At 40.4% G+C, this 23,338-nt stretch overlaps 2 protein-coding genes and 1 long non-coding RNA gene across 6 annotated transcripts in view; 1 reads left to right on the top strand and 2 right to left on the bottom strand.

The window, feature by feature from the left end:
- Nucleotides 1-2,952: 2,952 nt before the first annotated feature.
- Nucleotides 2,953-3,750, bottom strand: LOC139704577 (uncharacterized). Its single transcript, XR_011706452.1, has 2 exons — nucleotides 3,513-3,750; nucleotides 2,953-3,267 (listed from the first exon to the last, which is right to left on the bottom strand). It is a non-coding gene; the product is annotated as an uncharacterized lncRNA (long non-coding RNA).
- A 130-nt stretch (nucleotides 3,751-3,880) lies between these two features.
- On the top strand, nucleotides 3,881-14,514 carry Gzf1 (GDNF inducible zinc finger protein 1). Of its 2 annotated transcripts, none has more exons than XM_027920275.2 (6): nucleotides 3,881-3,969; nucleotides 6,209-7,586; nucleotides 8,970-9,064; nucleotides 10,856-11,023; nucleotides 11,862-12,019; nucleotides 12,387-14,514. In XM_027920275.2, exons 2-6 carry the CDS (start codon nucleotides 6,223-6,225, stop codon nucleotides 12,735-12,737), a joined length of 2,136 nt encoding a protein of 711 aa, XP_027776076.1. In that variant the 5' UTR covers nucleotides 3,881-3,969; nucleotides 6,209-6,222; the 3' UTR covers nucleotides 12,738-14,514. The 2 variants fall into 2 exon arrangements, with proteins under 2 accessions (XP_027776076.1, XP_027776082.1); XM_027920281.2 differs by having other exon boundaries at nucleotides 12,433-12,707.
- A 2,403-nt stretch (nucleotides 14,515-16,917) lies between these two features.
- Napb (NSF attachment protein beta) overlaps nucleotides 16,918-23,338 on the bottom strand; it is a 47,766-nt gene continuing 41,345 nt past the window's right edge. For all 3 annotated transcript variants that reach the window (XM_027921276.2, XM_071608688.1, XM_071608687.1), the window contains 4 exons: nucleotides 22,937-23,041; nucleotides 21,904-21,972; nucleotides 21,461-21,511; nucleotides 16,918-19,855 (listed from right to left, as the gene is read on the bottom strand). In XM_027921276.2, the coding sequence (XP_027777077.1) occupies nucleotides 19,745-19,855; nucleotides 21,461-21,511; nucleotides 21,904-21,972; nucleotides 22,937-23,041 (336 nt within the window). In that variant the 3' untranslated portion in view covers nucleotides 16,918-19,744. The remainder of the gene's footprint in view (nucleotides 19,856-21,460; nucleotides 21,512-21,903; nucleotides 21,973-22,936; nucleotides 23,042-23,338) is intronic.

The following is a 23,338-nucleotide window of genomic DNA, read 5'->3' as shown; positions in this document are numbered from 1 at the left end:
GAGTGTAGAGGTAAAAGACAACCATGGCATAATCAAGCCAGTAAGAACCAAAGTAGGTAGGCAAAGGCAAGGGGCCACATTTGTGCACCAAGCTGTCTTCCAAATCACTTTTAGAATTAATGCAAACTGAAGACATGGAACATTTATGTTACTTGATCAGAGCTTCATTTTAGTTCCTAATTAATTTTCTAACCTATCTGACGAGATGTTTTTTTTTTTTTTTTTTCTGGGCTCTAAACTGATCTGATCTGGGCAGAGCTGGCACTCTGCAGTTTTAAATCCTGGCTTTGTACTGGCTCTTTGTGTGATTTTGTCTGAGTTTGTTTATCTCTTTTTGCCTTCTGCTTTCTCATATGTAAAATCCAGATATGCCTCCTCTTCCTCCTAGAGTTTTGTGAGAACTGACATGCTGTAGCATGATGTCTTATCCACTGTAAGCATGAATTTTTTTTTTTTTTTCATTATAGTCAACCTAAGAATGGGAACTAGTTTGGGGACAGTTGCAGGGAGGAGATGTGTTTGCAGGTGGTAGACTTGAGTAGGGAGATGCATAGCAGCAGTCCTAAATTCCAGAAAGAGTTGATACTTAGAGACAAACAGAGATAGATGGTATCAAAACATCCTCCTGAGAGCAGGGAACGACTGCAACAAGAAAGATTTCATGGGGAAGTCAGGGCAGGAGAGGGAGAAAGGTGTGGGTACGAAATGAGGGAGCTTATCTGAGGTATTCATAGATTTTGTTATCCATGAGGGTTTCTGGAACCAATTTCCCCCAGAATGATTGAGGGATGACTGTACTTATCAATCAAGCACCTAAAAGGGACTTTTAATTTAAAAATTAAAAAGTTGCACAACTCAGTAATAAAAGACAACCCAATGGGCAAATGATTTGAATAGTAATTTCTCCGAAGGGGATATATAAGTGGCCAAAAAGCACTGAAGTAAGCAAGGAAGCAGGTCAGTTTTTGGTTTATTTGTTTTTATTTGTAGCGCTGAGCACTGAATACATACAAGACAAGGTGAGCATTCTGCAACACAGTATGCCTTAGTAGAGATTGCTTTTTTATAAGACCAAAGTCTCAAAATTGAAAAAAAAATAATTCTGGGCCAGGCCTGCTCGAGCCACAGTGACAGACAAGTGTATTTATTCCAATTTCCTGGAATCATGGAGAATACTATAAAGAGAATCTGCCTAAGCAAAGATGCCTCCTGTCACTTATTTTTCCTTCAAATATTTATTGAAGCGGACTCCTAATTCCTAATGGGGAAATATAGTTAAAATCATACTTTCCCAACCCAGAAATCCTCTCCACACAGGTAGTAGAGAAAGAAAATATTTATTTATTTTTGCAGTACTAAGGTTTGAACCCAGGGTGTTGTTCATGCTAGCAAGTGCTCTATTCCTGAGCTACACAAGAAAATACTTTTAAATTTTTTGAATAAACATTAAGCTAGAAGCCAGGTATGGTGGTGTGTACCTGTAGTCCCAGGAGACTGAGACAGGATTAATGCTTCTCAGCCTGAGCAGCAAATCAATGTTACAGAGGGGAATTTGCCCACAGACTAAAGTGACCATGAAGATCTGCAACCACTGGTTCTTGGGATCTAGCTTGCAGAATTTTAAGCAATTTGTACATAGTAGTAGGCATGAGTCTGTTATACAGAAAAGGATCAGGAAAAAAGGAAATACTCTCAAAGGAGAAAGGGAGAGAGTGGGTCATCTTAGAGAGGAGAGACAGCAAACTCCTCCTGCTCTCCTGTTTTATTAGGGGTTTCCAGGGAAGTTTCCGGAGAGTACTTACTTCCCAGTTATACCTCTTTGAGTTTTGACTAATAGTACTGCATGACTTTCAAGTCTGGACTGCCCATTGTTTTACCCCATGGTAAAGACTCAAGGCAACTCTGGGTCACCCCTCCTGCCTCATTCCCCCCACCCCCATCCGGGCCACTGACATCTCTAATTGGAAGCAGTTCTTAGAAGGAGGGTTTGCTTTGAATTACCCTATCTCCCTGAGTCCTGGAATCTAGCCTGGATAAGTGTCACAAAAGTTCCCTGTTCAGATAACTTGTGTTCTTCTTCCTTTTCTTTTTAAAAAATATTATTTTAGTTACACATGGATATCTTTATTTTGTTTAAATAAAAATATCTTTCTTTACTTATTTTTATGTGGTGCTAAGGATCGAACCCATTATCTCACACGTGCAAGGCAAGCGCTCTGTCACTGAGCCACAACTCCAGCCCTACTTGTGTTTTTTTTTTTTTTTTTAAAGCATACTATCATTTTATTTTATTGTGGTTTTTTTTTTTTTTAACATTGTAGGAAACTAGAGGTTTTTTTTTTTTTTTTTATTCTCGGTGGACACAACATCTCATCTTTGTATGTGGTGCTGAGGATCGAACCCGGGCCGCACACTTGCCAGACAAGCGCGCTACCGCTTGAGCCACATCCCCAGCCCCCTACTTGTGTTCTTATTTGCCGGGAGAAACCTTTGGGGGATTGCATTTCTCCTGCAGAAAACATAGCTGAGGAATATAGTATGTTGTTGAAGGTAGTTCTAGTCATAAAGCCTACAAAAGGCCTAGTTAGTCTTCAAAAGGATTTATACACATTTCAAAGAGAGAAAAGTACTTAATTATCAATTTTTTTTAATATATTTATTTTTTTTTATATGGTGCTGAGGATGGAACCCAGGGCCTCACATGTACGAGGCAAGCACTCTACCACTGAGCTACAACCCCAGCCCATTAATTATCAATTTTAATAAAGTTTAAATGCTCAAAGGTTGAGGGGGTAGAAATTAATTTTCAATAGGAAAAATTGTCTCATATTTTAAGTTTGTATTTGTCCTTTCACAACTTATTGGTAAGACAAGACTGAGTTTACTACTGGCAGCAGTAAGGGAAATTGCAACCTCGCAAAGCTTTCACGGTGGCTGAAAACAGGAAGGCAATTTTATAAATTTCAGAATTTATGAATTTCAGAATTTATGGAGAAGTGCAAGTTTGATTTAAGGTGGTTCTTCCATAACAGCGTTTTCAGGACTGGTGCAAACAGCAAGATTTTGAGCTAAAGGACTCAAAGAATCTTAGGGCATAATTTGTGTTTTCCATTGAAGAATGGATGGGTCCTCAGGGAAATTTCGTTACTGAACAATTAAACAGTTCGCCTGGCTGCAGTTTCCTGGAAAAACAAGCGAAGCAGTGCCGATGCTAAGGTGTGGTTCCCGGTTCCCAGGCGCCGATGGTCGTCAGCAGACGCGCGAACACTACAAAGCAAAGATGTTTGCTCGTCAGGAGTGCGCCTTGAGCACTGCCTGGTCGCAGCTCCCGCGGTACCCGTCCAGGACTCTGCGCCCGGCAGAGCCCCTCACCACCTAAGTGCGTTTGTGTCTTGCCCCGTGTCTACTGGCGCAGTGCTGGCCTGTCCACTACCGCGACCCAAGAACGCCGCCTCGCATCGTAATCCTGAGCGCTTCTTAGTAGGAAACCAGCCATGGGCCACAGGCAGTACCTAGGCTGTGGGGCCCGGAAGCTGCAGGTGCAGCGGATACAGCACCTGGGAATCAACAGGTAAGTGATAACGCACTGGAGACGTCCATCTGACCTTCCGCATTTGCCTCGGCTCTGGGGCCCAGAGCACCTACGGTGCCCACAGCGAAGGCGCAGGTTTTGGCTCGCCGCAGGTGACGTCATCCAGTGCGGCCAGTCAGTCGCTCCGCCTCAGCGTACGTCGGATCACGTAGCTAGATCCGAACGGGCACCGCAGCCAGACGTGCGTGCGCACTGCTTTTCCCCCTCCTGCTAGGAGGTGAGGTCTGTTAGGGGCGGGGAAGAGCCCCCACCACAGCCAATCAGCGGCTCCCGCGCCAGTGTCGGGGGCGGGGGGGTGCGCCCCGCCCAGCCGGGCAGGCTGTTCCTACGGGCCTGTTCCAGCCAACAGTGGCCGCGTTGCGGGCGCCGGTAGGCAGGTGAGTGTATAGTCTGCGGGGTCCGGGCCGGACCCTCTCCGTCTGCCACCGACTCTCGCCTGTCCGCGCCTCTGCAGTCCGGAGAAGCAGCAGGCCTCGGGGATGCGGGAGCGGGGTAGGGGCGGCCTGGGGCTGAGGGACAGGCCGGATCCACGCGGCCCCAGATGCGTGCGTTGGAAGGCGCACGTCTGTCGGGGGAGGGGCTCGACCCTGGTTGCAGTGGTTTATTCTCCGTGTGGCCCGGGGAGTTCGGGGCGCCTAGGGCAGCGAGGTGGCTGTGGTGGTTGCTCCGGCAGCGTGGGGGTGGATGCGGTCAGAGCGTAGAGGGCGACCCCTGCTTCTTGTCTCCTGACTTTGTGTCTAGCTGGAGAACCAGTATTCTGTGGACCAGCTGCGGAGAGCTGGGTCTCCCGGGGCTGGGCCGTTCCCTGTGGACTCGGGGGTCTGCTTACCCGCGTTGAGTCATATGCTCCTGCACTGGGAAGTGGCCAGAATACCAATGAATTGCAGTGGGACACTCAGCTGTCACTAGGCCGCAGATAGTCTCTGGCCATGCATGGCCAGTACCTACTCTTTATTACGCAAGTAAATTAGGAAATAGGGCTCAAAACACCTTGTTAATCGAGAAGTTGCTGCCAGGCTGCCTGTAAGGACTCAGGTTTCTTTGTGGACCTTTTGACAAGAGTTTTGGGGAAGTCAGGTCTGGTGACATGGGCATAGGCTAATAGAGCCATCTGTAGCCTTTTCTCCTCAAGGCTCGTGTTGGGGTCACTGCCAGACCCTTTGACATACTGGGTTCCCACTCCCAGCATGACCTTTCCTTAGGCTTCCTATATATGCTCAGTTTACTATAGAGTCTCCTTCAGGTGACATTGCACAAGCCTCCTAGGTGCTGGTTTTTACATTCGCATGCTTAGAGGGTGGTCTTTTCCATGTTTTGGGGGCTGGTGGCTGTGGGTAGCAGTATCACTGATGGGACAGGAGAAGGGTGGGACTGGTTTTTCAGAGACAGTGACAAGTCCTGCTTTAAACATTTTGAATCTGAGATGACATCTAAGTGAAAGGTTAGAAGGAAGGTGGGGAGTCCTTGGATGATGGAGACCTAGGGACCAAAGTGAACTTGGAGGAAGAAGTAGATTTAAGAGCAGAAGATTGGGTTGAACCTTGAGGAGAAAGCACATGTTTAAGGAGTCTGTGGAAAGAGTTAGAGCTGGTAGCAGAAGAAATGAAGACAGGGTGGGGTCTCATGGAGGCTTGGGACTGCATGTTGCTATGGTGGAAAGAGGGTAAAAGTAGATTTTGTTTTTTTTTTTTAATTTTATTTGGTGAGACTGAGGTGAAGTGTGTTTTGAGCAGTTGTATTTGGGTCCAGAGTCCCACTGGGCCCAGGTTCAAGTCCAGACCAACTAGTCAGTTACTCATCTGTGAAATGGGGATCATAGTGTTACCTTTGTCTGCACATAGGAAGCCAGCAATAACTAGCCAGCAAATTCCAGGCACAGCTGTAATGACTTAACATACTGCATTCATTGAAGATTTACAGTAACCTGTGAGCCTTCTACAGAGGAGGAGATTAAGCTACAGAGGTTAAGTTACTTACTTAAGGTAATACAGTAAAAGCTATGGAACTTGCATTATTTTAGCAGAGTAATGGTAATGCAAATTAACAGGTGTTTAGGGGTGTTGGAAGTGGGGATGAAATTGTAAACTACTTTTCCAGGAAGTTTTCCTCCTGGAAAGTAGTGCTTTATTTAGTTGATTGTTTCCAGTGGCAGTGTTTCTGTAAGGTTTGCTTTTAAGACAGTGGCAGCCATGTGTTTCATTGATCTTGATAAACAAATTACTGCTTTAGTGCATTCCACTAGTTATGACTTCAATCATTGGGGAAAATCTTGGCAATTTTTCTTTTATTTATTTATCTATCTATGTATCTATTTATTTATTTATTTAAGTTGTGGTTGGACACAGTACATTTATTTTATTTATTTATTTTTATGTGGTGCTAAGGATCAAACCCAGTGCCTCACATGTTGAGCCACAACCCCAGCCCTTGGCAGTTTGCTTTTCATGCAAATGTTATCTTACAAAAGTGCATCAGGAAGTTCACTTCAAAAAACGAGAAGCTATGATGTTAATCAGTGTATATCCTCTAAAGAACTGAAATAATCCTCATAATCTCTAGTCCTTTTACCTCAGTGGTTGCTCATGCATAAAATAATTCTTGCTTTTGTTTTTAAAGCTGTTTTTGGAAAGATGGAAAGTGGTGCAGTTCTGCTGGAATCCAAATCCTCACCGTTTAACCTTCTTCATGAAATGCATGAGCTCCGCCTTCTGGGTCACCTGTGTGACGTCACAGTCAGTGTGGAGTATCAAGGTGTCCGGGAAGACTTTGTGGCCCATAAAGCAGTGCTGGCAGCCACCAGCAAGTTTTTTAAGGAAATGTTCCTTAATGAGAAGAGTGAGGATGGTACCAGAACTAATGTCTACTTAAATGAAGTACAGGTTGTTGACTTTGCTTCATTTCTGGAGTTTGTCTACACTGCCAAGGTACAGGTGGAAGAAGATCGGGTACAGCGGATGCTGGAAATGGCTGAAAAGCTAAAATGTTTGGACCTTTCAGAAACTTGTTTCCAGTTAAAGAAACAGATGTTAGAGTCAGTCCTTTTGGAATTGCAGAATTTCTCTGAATCTCAGGAAGCTGAGGTGAGCAATGGCTCCCAGGTAGGTGTTGCTGCAGACTCTAGGGCAAGTACAGGCCTTGATGGTACCCACTCCAATGGCCTTGTGGATTCTCCAGATTCCCCAGTGGAGAGAATCAGCAATGGCATGTCACCTGATATGCCACCGAGGAAGTCCAAGGAGAAACTAGACAAAAAGAAAGATGTAGCTAAGCCTCCTTACCCTAAAATCAGAAGAGCTAGTGGAAGGCTGGCTGGAAGAAAGGTATTTGTGGAAATCCCTAAAAAGAAGTACACAAGAAGACTCCGGGAGCAGCAAAAAAGTGCTGAGGATGAAGCTGAGAATTATACTTTTTCCCAGGACCAAAGCCCAGACAGTGTGGAACCAGAGATGGAGCCAGTTGCAAAAATCCAGGGTGATAGTACTGGTGTGGAGTTGGAGGAAGTGCTGCCAAAAGCAGCTGGGGAGGAGGAGGAAGAGGAGGAAGAGGGAGAAGAGTTAGAGAAGAAAAAGAAGAGCAACTTTCAGTGCTCTATCTGTGAGAAGGCGTTTCTGTACGAGAAGAGCTTCCTGAAGCACATCAAGCACCACCATGGCGTTGCCACTGAGGTGGTGTACCGCTGTGACACCTGCTGCCAAACCTTTGCCAACCGCTGCAACCTGAAGAGCCATCAGCGCCATGTACACAGCAGCGAGCGCCACTTTCCCTGTGAGCTATGTGGGAAGAAGTTCAAGCGCAAGAAGGATGTAAAGCGGCACGTGGTTCAGGTGCACGAGGGTGGTGGTGAGCGTCACCGCTGTGTCCAGTGTGGCAAGGGCCTGAGCTCCAAGACGGCGCTGAGGCTGCATGAGCGGACACACACGGGCGACAGGCCCTATAGCTGCACAGAGTGTGGTGCCAAGTTCTCGCAGCCTTCAGCGCTCAAGACCCACATGAGGTAGGTGGCACCCAATCACTTGGCCGCCCAGGGCCAGCACCCTTGGCAGGACTGGCTGGTTTGTAGGGACTTAACCATTCTTGAAATGAGTGTTGGGAAACTGAGATGGTTCTGGGATTTGGACCAGTGTGGTGTGGCTGTCTGGATTGTTCATTTCTTATTTGGTTTCCTCTAAGAATGGGGAGACTGGTGTGAGAAAGTTTAGAATTCTCTTTGGAGGTAGAGAGGCTCAGAGAGATGGCTCCTCAACTCACAAGGCCCTTGAGCCAGTGAAGACCCTCCACTGTCAGCCTTGACATGTCCAGGCACAGAATCCTGGACACAGAATAGAGCTACCATACTGCTGCAGGGGACATTGACAACCCCCACCTGGAAGTCTCACCTGGCATGTGCTGCCTACCTGTGATGGTTATAGTCCCCTTCATACTTGAAGAGTTGGAGCTAATTACCCTTATGGGCTTTCCCTGACACTTTATTTGAAACCTGGGTTCTATGACCAGCTGGGTCCCACAATCCCATTAAAGAGCTCAGTTAGATGATCTCTTCAGAACTCTTCTTTGTCTTATTAAGTTCATTGGGCTTGGAAAATGTGCTTTATGGTTAAACTCCAGCATCAGGGCAGACCATGTTTCCTGTTTGTTTTTGAACTCTAGGTGGGAGGTGGTCAGTATTTAAATAAGTTTCCTTATAGTTAATGTATACTTTCAAAATCTAGGCAAGCAGTTAAATTTTCTAACCTGTTCTAGGTCTGACTTCAAACCTAGGCCAGTCTCTGGGGTGGTGACATGACATTTGTCATCTTTTACTCTTAAGTTTAAAATAATTGTTTAAGAAGTGCTCAGTAAAGTATGGTTGATTGCTTCATCATGCTGGTTGTAAAATTAAAATGCTCTTGTATGCTCCTCAGAAAATAGGTTCCTTCAAGCAGTTTGAGAACAGCTCTCCTTTTGAGACTGGTCATGTCATATTAGGAAATAATGGTAAAATTTCTGGTCATGTGGTATTTTGTCAGCAACAGTTCCTAAGGTGCTTGTGGTGGATTCTGAATGAGGAAGCTTTACCAATATTAGAGGACACTCTTTAGTGTTCTAAAATATACATCAAGGTGTGGGCTCCCTATGCTCTTGCATTATAGCATGACGTGGATGATATTCAGTGATTCCACATTGGGATGTGAACTCAAATGGTTATGTGTTGATCTATTGGCCTTCCACAGAAACTGCGTTTATTTTGGGATGGCGATATGGGTTCTTGACCTTTCCTTTAGGTTATTCTTATCAGGTCTCTTGGAGAAAACGATTTTTGCAGGATAGAGTGGAAATTGTATTGCAAAGTGAGCTTTGAAATACACCCTAAGTTATCATCTGAATGTTGTACTTTCAGAATTCATACAGGGGAAAAACCTTTTGTCTGTGATGAATGTGGTGCAAGATTCACTCAGAACCACATGCTGATTTATCATAAAAGGTGCCACACAGGTAAATACCCATGCTGTTGTGATTGAATGTCTTTCCTAGCTGTAGAAGGGAACTGCAATTGACTAGAAGTTGGCATCTACCAAAGTAGTCCAGGTTAAAGCCACACTATAGTTTTTCCATCTTACTGTAAAAAATGAATCAAAATGCACCTGTTGTCTGCAGTGCTCATGTGCTTGTGGCCATGGCCTCTATACCACCAGGCAATAGGATCTGGCATATCGGTCTTAGATGTTGAGAGGTATAAAACAGTTCTTACTGGTGGCATAGTCTAAAATTCCATTTCCCAGAATCTGCATGAATAAATTGCTTAACATATGAAAAAAGCTATATGCTGTTATGGTTGCTCTTGCTATTTTTTAATAACATAGAATTGGAAACAACCTGATTGTCCAAATTAATGTAAGGAAATGGTTCAGTAAATTCTGGTGAATCCATTCCTTGGCTCATAACTTGGCCATTCAGAATAAGGACTCTGAATGGCATGAAAAAAAAAAAAACTTATGGACTTGGTTGTTGAATTTCAAAATGCTCAGTTAATAAACTCAGTTACTCCCAACTATATTGAAAACCTGCATATAAAAGAAGAAAATAAATTACAATATGATAAATTGGTGAATTAGGCGGTGGGATAATCTCCTATTTTCCAAAGTCTTTTTGATATGATTTTATCATATGAAGGAAAAAGTTCAAATTGGCTTTATTCTGGTTCAACAGTGACTATGAGGTTCAGAATTTTGTAAACTACACAAATGTTTACAGAATCTAACTATTGTGTACCATAGTTACTCTAGTAATCCAGTTCCTTCTTGGCTTACATGTTTCACTTCTAAGCACTGTCATACAGGCCTCAAGTTCAGATGCACGCAAGACAGAGATGAGGTATTTCATGATGTAGAATGAGTAGAATTGGTGTCTAATGGAAGCTGGGTGGGGACAGTGTCAGGACACATCAAAGAATAAATTAGAATTGGTCATTTGATGAAACTATTCATATTAAGCTTTTATTAAAGCCAATATTTTTATTTGGATGTTTGTGAAATCAGGGGCATACCTACAGATGAATACAAGTTGTAAGAATAAAGAATTTAAACTACAAAAAATGAGATGGTATTGAAGATTTTCCTGCAGTCCAGTCAATTGCACTTGTTACTCTATTTTTTTTTTAAGAGAGAGGTGAGAGAGAGAGACAGAGAGAATTTTTAATATTTATTTTTTAGTTCTTGGCGGACACAACATCTTTTGTTTTTGTATGTGGTGCTGAGGATCGAACCCAGGCCGCACGCATGCCAGGCGAGCGCGCATGCCAGGCGAGCGCGCTACCGCTTGAGCCACATCCCCAGCCCATGCACTTGTTACTCTAGAAGTTACATTTATAAATCCATGTAAACTTCTCCTTTTATCACACAAAAATTCCTTCTTAAAAGGAGAGGAACTTTTCTATCAGACCTATTCTGATAAAAGTCCACAGAAAGTGTTTCTTTGAAAACAATCCAAAAAGTCCTCCAAAAAGAAGTTGTGAAATTATTTTCTTGTTTAGAATGACATTTTAAAATGTGAGCTGGCTGAATGGTAACTCTTTAACCAGTCTAGTGGAATGTTTCTTGGATTTCCAAGGGTATTTTATACTGACTTTCAGCAAGTAGCAAGCATCTTATGTGAATAAATGTTTTATAATGGTTTTAATTAGAAAGTGTAACATGCTGCCCACCAGGGTTTTGAGTGTGGACCTACTATTCCCATGCATTTTGAAAGCCTGTATTGTTTATAATTGTATTTTGTCTTTTCATATAGGTGAAAGGCCTTTTATGTGTGAAACGTGTGGCAAGAGTTTTGCTTCTAAGGAGTACTTAAAACACCACAATAGAATCCATACTGGATCCAAACCCTTTAAATGTGAAGTATGTTTCAGGACTTTTGCCCAGCGGAATTCACTTTACCAGCATAATAAAGTCCATACAGGTATGGCTGCAGGGTCCCAGGGAAGGAAGGGAGTTTGGTTCAGCAAGAAAAACGCTGCAATTTTTTAGATTTACTAGAAAAGCTTAAGGAGAAAAGTGGCCAAACTGTTATGTCACAGCATTTTCTTTTTTTTAAACTGAGTTTTTAGCTGGGTGTGGTGGCACATGCCTGTAATCTCATTGACTCAGGAGGCTGAGGCAGGAGGATCACAAGTTTAAGGCTAGCCTCACCAATTTAGTAAGACCTTGTTTCAAAAAATAAAACAGGCTGGGGATGTGGTTCGTTGATTAGGTACCCCTGAGTTCAATCCCCAGTATCCTTCCAAACATTTTTTTTCCCCTAATTTCTGGTTCTGAGAAACTGGAAAGTAGAAAAACTTACATGGGCAAATAGGGGACAACCAAGTTCCTTTGCTGTGTGGTTTTTACTGGAAAGGGCAGACACCTTACCCATGAATGAATATTTCAATATGGATATTCATATTTTAGTATAAATAAGGATAATGATCTATTAGTGTATATATACAAACATGTACACAAATTCAGTTAATAGGGGATTTGCAATTTTGTATTTCTTTACCGTGGAAAATAATTGTCATTTCTAAAGATATAACAGCTGTAGGAATGAATTCTGGTCTGTTTTTGGTGTTGGCATAAACTCGATATTATAGTCAATTGGCGTGTCTCATGGTTAGCCCCGGAATTACTAGCTTTGTGTATGTGGGAATGTTGAGGTTTTCCTGGGGTCTGCAGACAGACTTTTCTGGAGTGTATTCAGAATTAACTTCAGAAGGTGAAAAGGTGAGATCACTCAATAGTTTGTTCTCTTCCTGCCTCAGGGGAGCGGCCCTATTGTTGTGACCAGTGCGGGAAGCAGTTCACCCAGCTCAACGCCCTCCAGCGCCACCATCGTATCCACACTGGAGAGAAGCCATTCATGTGTAATGCATGTGGACGGACATTTACTGACAAGTCCACTCTCCGGAGGCACACCACAGTAAGAGATGGAATGGCCTATTTGAGAATAAAACACTGCTGGTCCTTAGATACATAACCCTGAACAGCCAGAAATACCTGACGTCATTTCCCAGTAAGGGTTAGAGGCCGCAACAGCTCAGGTGTTCTCTGCAGTGAGTATAGAGTGAACAGAGTTCATGGCAAATATCCAACTGTGACACTGGTGATAAGCAGGTGTTTTGCAGTTAGAAGATTTTTCACTGCAGGGGAAACTAATTTTAAGTTGGAGAGAATCTTGATTTCTTTTTTATTTTTTTAAATGTACTTGTTAACAATGTATCTGTATACATTGTTAACGGGAAATGTACAGACACATGAAGTGACTTTTGTTTGTGTTTGATTTGTAGATACACGATAAGAATACTCCATGGAAGTCTTTCCTTGTTATTGTAGATGGTTCACCCAAGAATGATGAAGAACACAAGATGGAGCAGCCTGATGAAGAATATGCATCACCCAAACTTCCAGATAAATTGCTGTCTTTTGCAGAAAATGGCCATTTTCACAACCTGGCCACAGTCCAAGGTGGTGTGCCTACTGTGCCTGAGAACAGTTCTGCAGACATAGTCTGCAAAGTGGAAGACCCGGTGGTGTCCCAGGACTCTCTGCTTGCCACTACCATCAGTGAGCTTAGTGAGCTGACTCCACAAACAGACTCAGTGTCCACACAGCTTCCCTCATTGACCAACATGGAGTAGGAGCTTGAAGTTGTGTGCCATGCAGTCTTTGTGTGTGATAGTTATACTCCAGATGATGCCAGGGGCTAAGAAAAATAAATGAGTGTGTGCAAAGATGCAGGCAAGAATGACCTCTGCAGATATTCCCAAACTCTACTAACTTGCACGTCTTTATCACAGCATTTTTGAAAGCTTTCCCTTAAAAATCCCGATCTGCATGATCTCAACTACACTTTGTTGACAAGACAGTTAACATAAGCTCCCTTAATTCTGGTGTATGCTATGCGCTAATCATCCTAATGCTTGATTCTCTTGATATTTAGACCACCGCTTATTATAATTGCAGAGTACAGAGCATTGATCCAGCACATGAAATTACTGTTAATGGTCTTCCTGGTCTCACCCTGCCTTATACTTTCTCTTGATTCTTTTGAGGTATTTTTCTACACTGAAATAAAATTGGGACCAACTATTTTCACCTGTTTCTTGCTTGTTGAGTTGAAGCAAATCAGATTTGCTTTGGGGACCCTTGAATGGGACTGAAGAAATGGATTATTGTATTTATTCCTCAACCCTCTATCTGTAGGCACGAAAAAAGGAATGACAAATTGAACACTCACAAAACTTTGTATATCTCTCTACTCATAGCATACATAGAGCTAGGGAGTTTGTCATAAAATCAACTTTTGAAATGAAATGTGGCTGTTCAGTTTCATTCCTAAAATCTGGATTAGGTAAGAGCTATCCTACCAAAGAGTCTAGCCAAACTGTAGTATTTTTTTTGCAGAGTTGTGAAAAAAAAGGAAGAGGCTTTAGAAAGCACTTGAACATTGGGTAGTTATTCACAAATAGCAAAATAAGGTGACTGTGGCAGATCTTAGAATGCAGAGTATTAGTATTTTTGCTAGGTTTTCTGCCATTTCTGTAATTTCCAGAAACCCAGACTTCCTCGTTTCCACATCAGGAGATTGAAACAACTGCCACAAACCTGCTTCCTTGGGAGCATGCAAGAATCTGTACAGGAACAAAAGCCTTGGCACATTCATCTCAGATTATGCCTTAATGAGCAGATCATACAGAACCCCTAACTGCCTTAGAGGCTCCTTTGGCTGTCTCATGCTGGACTTAATTTATTGCTTGAAAAAATTCACAATGAAAAGAGGATTCTGTTGTATTTGCTACTCCTGACATATGGTTCCGGGGCCTTGGGTGTGTGGTGTGTGCTTGTGAAATGCTTTGCTTCCCATGTAATCCTTAAACATTCATTTTAAGAGCACTTTGAAGGAGAATTCTCATTTCCTACTTGCTTTCCCCCTGATGTTAATTTATTAAATTCACTGTGAAAACATTTTGATTTTCCAAGAGAAAGGTACCTTGTTCTTACAATGAAGACAGAGCTGCACTATGACAAACTGAGGGACGGTTTCTTCCTCACTGCTCATTTCGTGTTAACATGTTCAAGTAACTAGTGAAGTCACCTTGGGGTGTTCAGGTGCTGTTTCACACCTGCTCTTGAAGGTCACAAGACTGAATTCTCCAAACTCAGTTATGACCACATCATCATATCCTAGTTGTGTTTACAGAATCAAAATAGTGACTGTCATACAACCGTTTTTAATATTGGTGAAGGAGACTGAACCTGCTCAGCCCATGTACTGTTTATGGAATAAAGTCATCTTTATGAGAAGGAATTTAAAATAGTTTATTTTGTTACCTACTGGAAGAATTCTTGTCTGGAATTTCTTTAGAAGTTCTACATGAAATTATTGTGTTAATAAATGTCTGCTTTGCTAAAGTAGTTCTGCAGTTCTAAGTGTATTGTATTATAACAGGGTCTATAGAAATAATATAAGATTCTTAGCTGACACAAATATAATTTGCTTAGCACAAATGAGATATGAAATCAGGATGTGTAAACCTTTATGTAGTAGTCTAAGAATATTTTATTCCATAGTAGTCTTTAGAATTGAGGAGGAAACACTATCTGCTGCTCAGATAAAAGCTGGTGTCCTGCTAGGGAAGGTATAAGTACAAGGCTGCCCGTTGACTAGCTCTTCAATAGATTATAGTAGATATCGGAGATGACTTTTAAAAAAAAATTTATTAGTTATTGATGGACCTTTATTTATTTATTTGCGTGCGGTGCTGAGAATCGGACCCAGTGCCTCAAACGTGCTAGGCATGCTAGTACTCTACCACTGAGCCACAACCCCAGCCCCCAGAGATGACTTTTAACTACACAAATTTCTTTATCCCCTTCCTGGAAGGATATAGGATATGTGAAAACACAGAACTCCATAAAACCTACAGAAGACTTTGTGGGGAGGGAGACATCTCCTCTGTGTCAATCCAAGCATAGCCACACAGAGTACAAACAAGGCCACTCAGTATGTCAGTCCAAAGCATTTAAGAAGACAGTGTCTGGATGCTGGTATGTAAGTTGCTTCTAAAGGATGTCAAATAAAGGTCATTGGACTTGGGATGTGGCTCAAGTGGTAGCGCGCTCACCTAAAACTAAAAACTTAAAAAAAAAAAAGTCATTGAGGAGGTGATCTGGTACCATTCCAACCATTTTGTGTGAAATAATACTAGCCCGAACTCCGCAGGGCTCTGCAATCTTTGGTTTGATCAAGTATTTTATTGTATAGAGTTTGGAAAAAGTGGGGGGAAACCTCATAGGTTTTGGCTGTTGGTAAGATTCTCCAATAATTTAAGTTATTATACCTTAGTTTTAGCCTGTTATAACTAATCTGTCATATACTTATCATACGAGGACTTCAACATTTTTGGAAATCAATGGCATTTACTACTTGGGCAGTGAAGTCACTTATTTCAGCTGGGAAGTGTACTCGTGCAAAGGGCTTTTGTTCACATGCAACTGAAGAGGAGCAGATGGAACGGAGAAGGCCAGAGCCATCCATCATGTCCCCTGAACAGCCTCAGAAACCATTCACTAAGACCATCTGTATAGAACTCTGATGAAGGTGCACAAGACTTCTGTTAGGAAACTGACTCTGAAAAAGACACATATGGAAGATTAGACTTTCAAATGTCAACTTCTCAGAATTATTGGAATGGTCATTCATTTTTTAAAAATTCACTTTGATTTAAAAAATGAACATAAATATATGTATTTATAAATATATGAAAAAAATATATATATACATACACACACAAGCGTGTGTGTATGTGTATATATGTATAATATATATTTATTGTGGTGCTGGGGATTGAACCTAAGAGTATTATACCATTAAACTACATCCCTAGCCTTTTATATTTTGTAAAGTCCTTCTGCATCAGCTTTCCAAGTCATTGGGATTACAGGTATGTGCTGCTGTGCTCTGCTTGTGAATATGCTCTAGGACCCAAAGTTAATGCTCCATGAGAGGATGATAGGATTAGTTGGCTTATACTGTCCCCCACAGGTCCTCTTCCTCCCCAGAACTTCAGGTCCTAGTGGTCACTGAGCATGACCCTTTCCCAGAGGCATCTACTGTAAGATTCAATTAAATGCCCACACTGCTCAAATCACCTTACTTTCTTGGGGAGGTGGGGGGCAATCCGATTTTGGGGTTCCTTATCTCGTCCAGCTTAACAGTTTTCTAGCAAAGAGATTCCTCCCTCAACTTTGCAAGTAACTACAGAGCCCAAAGGATTCAAGAAGTACGAGAAGGGGAAGTTAGCAGTTACTATGCACACTTAGTGTCCTGCATCAACAAGAAGGCACCATGGCTTCTTTCTAAAAAGATCACCCTGAGGCTGGGGGCTGGGGTTGCAGCTCAGCGGTAGAATGCCTAGCTCACTTAGCACCACATAAAAATAAATAAATAAAATGAAGGCATTGTGTCCTTAAAAAAAAATCAAAATCAAAATCAAAATCAAAAAGCTCACCCTTGGGCTGAGATTGTGGCTCAGTGGTAGAGCACTTGCCTAGCATGTGTGAGGCACTGGGTTTGATCCTCAGCACCACATATAAATAAATGAATAAAATAAAGGTCCATATATATAAAAAATATTAAAAAAAAAAAGCTCACCCTGCAAAAATCACTGCAGTGCCTCAAGGTGCCATCAAGTGACTGAGGTTCAAAGAGCCTACAGAATATTAATGGCACAGCCTTAGACAATGACAGGACAATTTGAAGGAAAGGAAGCTACTTTTGATCTGTGTCAATTTTGCTAAGAAAAACTAGTCAAAATATTACTCATAATTTCCACTTTATTTACTGTACAGGTTCACATAAAACATTCTTTCTGCTAGGGTAGGTTTAATGTTACATGGTTAGTTTTCATAATGTAATCCCCTGCCTGAGAGCAACTCAGGACGTCACAGGGCAGGAAGCCTGCTACTGGTTACACCACAGCGGGCAGGTCACGGGGGCATGCTGTGCTGCCAGGTCCTCCAAAGAAAGTCACAAAGGTTTGGATTTGGACATTTTAAATGCATAATACCAGAGGGAAGAATAAATGCACAAGGGCTGGTGCACAGACTTTGGTTATAGTGACACCACCACACATGGTCACAATTGTGCAAAAATACTGTGTTCAGATCATTAAATAAAAAAGGAATTCACACAAGCTTATATAAAAATGTTGCCACAAAAAGCAAAGCTTTCCTGTAAGAAATTTGAACTGAATTCAACTGTGAACTAACCCAGATTTGCTAAAGTACAAGAACTGTTACATAAATGATCATTCTATTTTGTTCATAAATAACTACAAGTGTGGAAAGCCTAACTTCTAGGCATCTTGAGACATACCACTGTACTCATGGGACATTTGAAGAAAGTGAGTTTGCACACTATTGTCTGGGCTCTTCTGATTTTCCTTTTGTCTTCTAGCAGGTTTGTTATTAACATTATAATTACTTTTGTTTGTTTAATGTGAAATATTAAAAACAAAAATTGTTTCTTAACCCAGACACTGATCCCAGAATTTGTTTTAATACAAACAAGAGACTCTCTGATCAGCATAGCAAAATGATACAAACACTATTTTTTTTTTTTTAAATGCTTCTTCTTCAGACAGGAGTCAGTTAGGGGACCATGCTGAAAGTTAAATGGTTGCCCTAAAAGGCATCACTTGGTTTTTACTTTAAATGATCAGACCAGTTCTCTTTTTAACAAGTGGACACACACTTCTTGAATAGTGCTGACACAACACACTGGCTGGTATTCAAATGCTTTCCTCCTAGAATTGACTCAGACCCAGAAGACCTGAGCTACAGAACTACTCCCAACACCTTGTTTTCACAAACATCATGTGGTGGGCTGAAGAACACATTAGGTACAACAACAAGAACCAATTCTAACATGGAGTCAAGAAGCATCAACAGGCTCACTCCAAATTTAGTTTTCAGAGATAACCACTTTTTACTTAAGAACCCCAGATATTTTAAAGAAAAAGGGAATCTTCATTGGCGTCTGGGGCCCATTTCCTCCACTTCTACGAGTACACTGACATCACTGAGCTTTCTGCTCTCCCAGGACACCTCATGCATATAACCACCATGTTGGGTCACAAAGTCTTTGCAGGTCCTTTTTGATGGGCCCTTTCCAACTTGATCTCCCTCACTTCCTCTTTTAACCTAGGCTGACGCAAGCTACTCACCTATCCTCAAACTCTCCTCACTCAGCCCCTGACCTGGTAATATCCATTCACTTCTACTCAATCACATTTCAGCAGTCGAAGTGAAGGGGCCATCCAAAAATGAGAACACCATTGCAATACAACCTACTATTTTGACAAAACATAGGAAGTTTCATAACTGTCACTCATGACAGCAGCACAATTTAGAAAGGACTGTGAGTTATGTCTGGCAACATATGCACCTCAAACAAATCATTTCAGCATAAAATATACAAAGAAGATTCAGAAAACAAGACCATTTCTATAGTACATTATCTGCATATAAAGTAACTAGGGATAAAGTTCTCAAATCAAGAGAACATATATATGTTATGTAAGCCAAGCAAGTAGGACAGAGATCCATCAATGAAAAACCAAGTCTCCTCAGACACAGGGTTCTTGCCCAACCAGGCATAAACTTCTGTGCCATGTTGACCCCACCTAATCTACATGTTGAACAGGAGAATCACAAATATTCTCAAGCTCCAACTGGGATCACCCATTCAGCCCTGATCAAGATTCACACAATCATGGCAAATAGGGCAGCTCAAGGGAAGCTCAACAGCTCAATGTGGGTAAGTATATACATATGAAAATGAAGAAAAGGATGTAACGATTTAAAACACTTTTATGCAAAGGTAAAGAAAGGGATTTCCACCCCAACTAAAGGTGGGTAAAGAAAAATTCTATCTTTCATAGATCTTACATATTTGAGTGTGTGTGTTCAGGCCAAATTATCAAGTCCACCTGGACATTTATCCATATACAAAAAAGTACTTACCAGAGACTTCTTTTCCTCACAATGCAAGTGATGCCAACAAGATCCCAGCTGCTCTAAAATTTATGCCATGCATATGTGAGCATACAGAACAATACAAAAAGCAAAGAAACTTGTCACTAGCACCGTCAAAATAATCACAGAACATAAATAAACAATTTCTAACGAAATTAAAAACGCATTCCTAATAACTACCTGAACTAAACACACACATTTAAATACATCTAGATGCCCAATATACAGAGTATTTGCAAAGCATCTCTTAGAACAATTGGATAGAGGACTACAGTCCAAGAAAAAACACATAAAAACATGTGGCAACATCAAACATGGGATCTGTAAATATCAAAAGAACAGGGATAAGATTCTGAAGTTCTTCTTAAAGAAAACTGTGGGGATACTGACAAGCATGAAATATACTTTGGTTGTCATAACCACATGAACAGGAGGAGCCTCCAATTTGACCATTTCACAGTAACACAGAAGTGGTGAGCTTGAACAATACACACAGACTGGCTCATATGCAACAAAATTAAGCCATTAAATGGGCATCCCATAAAGATCACTTGGCCCTAAGACAAAACTAAAGGAGTTAGCTGCATGCCACAAAGACATAAACATTTCATTTTAGGTCTCCATCTCCTTCCCCGTCCCCTTGGATGGACTTTTTGATACGAAGTAACATGGTGGTCAGCCACTGATCCAGGCGTGATATTGAGTCAAACTCCTTCACCTATTTTAAGGAAAGAGGAACAGAGATTATTCCATGGAAATACATTCAAAGTGCAAAACAATGAAATAAATCCCACCTGAATGTCGTATACAATTCTTTAAAAAACAGTGTTTTTTTAAAGTTTTGAACAAAGCACTGTTCAAATATTTTATAACAACCACCAACACTCTTCATTAGAAATTATTCATTCTAGTTTATAACTTTTTTCATTAAAAATTATTTTTTTTCATTATCCTGAGACTATTTTTTTAAAAAAATTTTATTTTTTAGGACTGGGGTTGTGGCTCAGTGGTAAAGCGCTTGCCTAGCACTCATGAAGCACTGGGTTTGATCCTCAGTACCAAATAAAAATAAATAAATAAAATAAAGGTATTGTGTCCATCTAGAACTAAAAAAGTATTTAAAAAAATAATAAATAAAATATTTATTTTTTAGTTGTAGGTGGACACACTATCTTTATTTCATTTTTATGTGGTGCTGAGGATCAAACCCAGTGCCTCATGTGTGTTAGGCAAGTACTCTACCACTAAGCCAAAGCCCCAGTCCCACCCTGAGATTATTTTGATGGTACTAGTGACAAGTTCCTGTGCTTTTATATTGCTCTGTATGCAAACACACACGGCAAAAATTATAACTGGAGGAGTACACTCAATGTGATGGAAGAAACTGTATGTAGCGTAACAATTAGAAAAAACATGGAAAAGTTTAATGTTCATAGAATAACATAACTGCAGAGATAGGAGGTGTGGAAGCAGAATTCCTTTAATGCATTTCAATGCATTACCAAAGAATAAAATAACAGGATGAGATTAGTTTGGGAGGAAAATTTAAACAGGAAAATATTCCTTTTCCCTATAACTTTAGGGATATGATGAACATATAAACAGAGGACATTAAGAAATCCACTTGATTCTAAACATAAGACAGCAAAAGATGGGAGAACAGGAAGAAGACAATCATAAAAAAACAAAACATGCCAGGCACAGTGGCACATGACTGTAATCTCAGTGACTCAGCAAACTGAAGCAGGAGGATCACAAGTTCAAAGCCAGCCTGAGCAACTTTGCAAGGCTCAAAACAACTTCATGGGACCCTGTCTCAAAAAATAAAATAAAATAAAAAATAAAGGCTGGGGATGTGGCTCAATGGTAAATCACTCTTGGGTTCAATCTCCAGTACTAAAACAAAACAAAACAAAACAAAAAACTATATTTGTGGTATAAAATACCACAAATATAGAAAACCCAGTACTTGGTTTTTATATTTTCAACTGTACTTTAACTAAATTTACTTTATACTTACTTATAGATGAGATAATTTTCAAAAATAAACATTAAAATAGCCATATAACAGTATGGGACATTTGCCCCTGAAGTAGCCTCAGAGCTATATTAGTTATGAGCATAAGTCAAACAGGACTAAATACTATTGGAATTTCGGCATGGTGCTTGGTTAAAAGACTGTAGGCTGTCTGACTTTGGAAAACACAAATGGAGGTATGTAACTAAAATCACATTTAAATAAAAGTCTAGAACTCACACAATGAAAAAGTTTCTGTAACATAAACCTTCAAAAAATATACCATATTCCAAAGGTAAAACTTACTGCTTCAGTGTAAGCTTCACTGTTCTGTTCTTCATGAGCTTCTAGAAGTTTCTGTAGACATAAAAAAAAAAAAAAAAATGAAGAAATTAGGTTGGCTAAGGCCAAAAATGTCCCATTTGTAAATGGATACTTCAACCCAGAAATAGCCGTGGTATCATACTGACGTTGCCAAGCATCTTAAAAAGTTGAAGAAATTTAAGTATAAGAATTATCCAAATTAGGCTTCTAGCTTTTATATTAAAATTTTCACATTGCTTGTTTCAGAACACAGCACTCACATTGTTGAACCTCATGACATCTGAATACCTATTATGAAAAAGCAGGACAATACCAGGCCCCCTTAGCAGATTTATTAACTAAAATTTCATTTTAAAGCCAGTCCCACTTACAGTGTTGCAAAGTTGTTGTTTTTTTTTTTCCTGTAAAGTTCTGTTATTACTTACTTTCAATAATTTACATTCTCTTGAATCAGTAAATGCTGGAAACATTTCCTCATATTTCTCAAGGGCAAGCTGAGGGAGGAAAAACCACTCATCAGTGTCAGACTTGCTAAACTAGGAAACAAAATTTCAATTTTCTATGTATTTCAGTAAGATTTATCTACAATCCCATTTAAATGTTTAATAAGTTAGATCCAACATCAGAATCAACACAGAAACCTATTTATTTTTGAATTTTCAATTTTAATTGAGAATAAATTTCTAAACTTTTTTTTTTTTTTAATTAGGCTGCTGTGAAGTCATTATGGTCAAAATATAATTCTCAAAAGGTCACAGCCAGGTGTGTGTTCATCCATTCATGGGAGAACACTGTATAAACACCAAATAAACCACATTTAGATTACTGCTTGAGGTTGAAGGACTCTAGAATATTTTTCTCTCAGTGGCTTTAATTCTGCTCTCCAGTGAACAACAAGGCTGCCTGGGTCCTTGCCTTTGTCTTCACTTTGCATTTCTACTTTTTCCAATTTGCATTCCAACTCCATTTCTAAGTTTTCTTTCTTTTTTTTTTTTTCTTCTTAAAACAACATTAGCTACTTTAATTGTCTCCTTCCTAGTTCCCTAATTCTTTTTAAAAGCAAAATTACTTAAGGAAAACTTTAAGAACTGTTTTGGTAGTTGTTAACCATAAAATTTTTATTATTATTTTTTGGTACAGGGGATTCAACCCAGGGATGCTTAACCACTGAGCCACATCCCCAGCCCTTTTTAAATATTTTATTTGGAGACAAGGTCTCACTGAGTTGCTTAGAGCCTAAGTTGCTGAGAGGCTGGCTGGCTTTGAACTTTTAATCTTCCTGCTTCAGCCTCCTGAGCTGTTGGAATTACAGGTAGGCGCTACTGCACCTGGCCCAAAATTATTATTTTTAATTTGCCCAGTTTAATCTTGCTACTACTAATACTCACATGAAATGACATCAAGAACAACAGAGTACCTGTTCTCAAGGATAAACCATATCAGAAAAAGACTCCTTACCTTGGCATTCAACTCATCTACTATAAAGTGACAGAGAGCTGCTTTAAAGAAGTAATCTTTTGCACTGTACTTCAAGAGAGGATTATCCATAGTATTTGCCCCAACCTAGGCACAGAAAATAAGGTTAGATTTAAAAGTTTTACCTTCTTATATTAAACAAAATAATTCTGTTCATCCATCTATCGCTTTTTAGAAAATATTTGTGCATTTTATGTTAGTTTAGCCATGGAATACATTCTTTTAACCCAATGTAAAACAATAAAAAATTTTATTAGACAAGTGCCATCCTGTAAAAAAAAAAGACTCAGAAGACTTCTGCCTCCAGGAAGATGAAGATATATTTTCTCTTATTCTTCCCACTAAGCACAACTAAAAGCAATGGTCATTTTATATAAAACAAAT

This window comes from Marmota flaviventris, chromosome 2, assembly GCF_047511675.1.
Source record: "Marmota flaviventris isolate mMarFla1 chromosome 2, mMarFla1.hap1, whole genome shotgun sequence".
NCBI lineage: Eukaryota > Metazoa > Chordata > Mammalia > Rodentia > Sciuridae > Marmota > Marmota flaviventris.
Note: the sequence above shows the minus strand (reverse complement) of the source record. Positions and strands in the feature narration are given on the sequence as shown.

Coding starts and splice junctions, on each gene's coding strand:
- Gzf1 (XM_027920275.2), top strand. CDS start 6,223: ATGGAAAGTGGTGCAGTTCTGCTGGAATCCAAATCCTCACCGTTTAAC. Junction 9,065..10,855: donor TCATAAAAGGTGCCACACAG/GTAAATACCCAT, acceptor CTTTTCATATAG/GTGAAAGGCCTTTTATGTGT. Junction 11,024..11,861: donor GCATAATAAAGTCCATACAG/GTATGGCTGCAG, acceptor TTCCTGCCTCAG/GGGAGCGGCCCTATTGTTGT.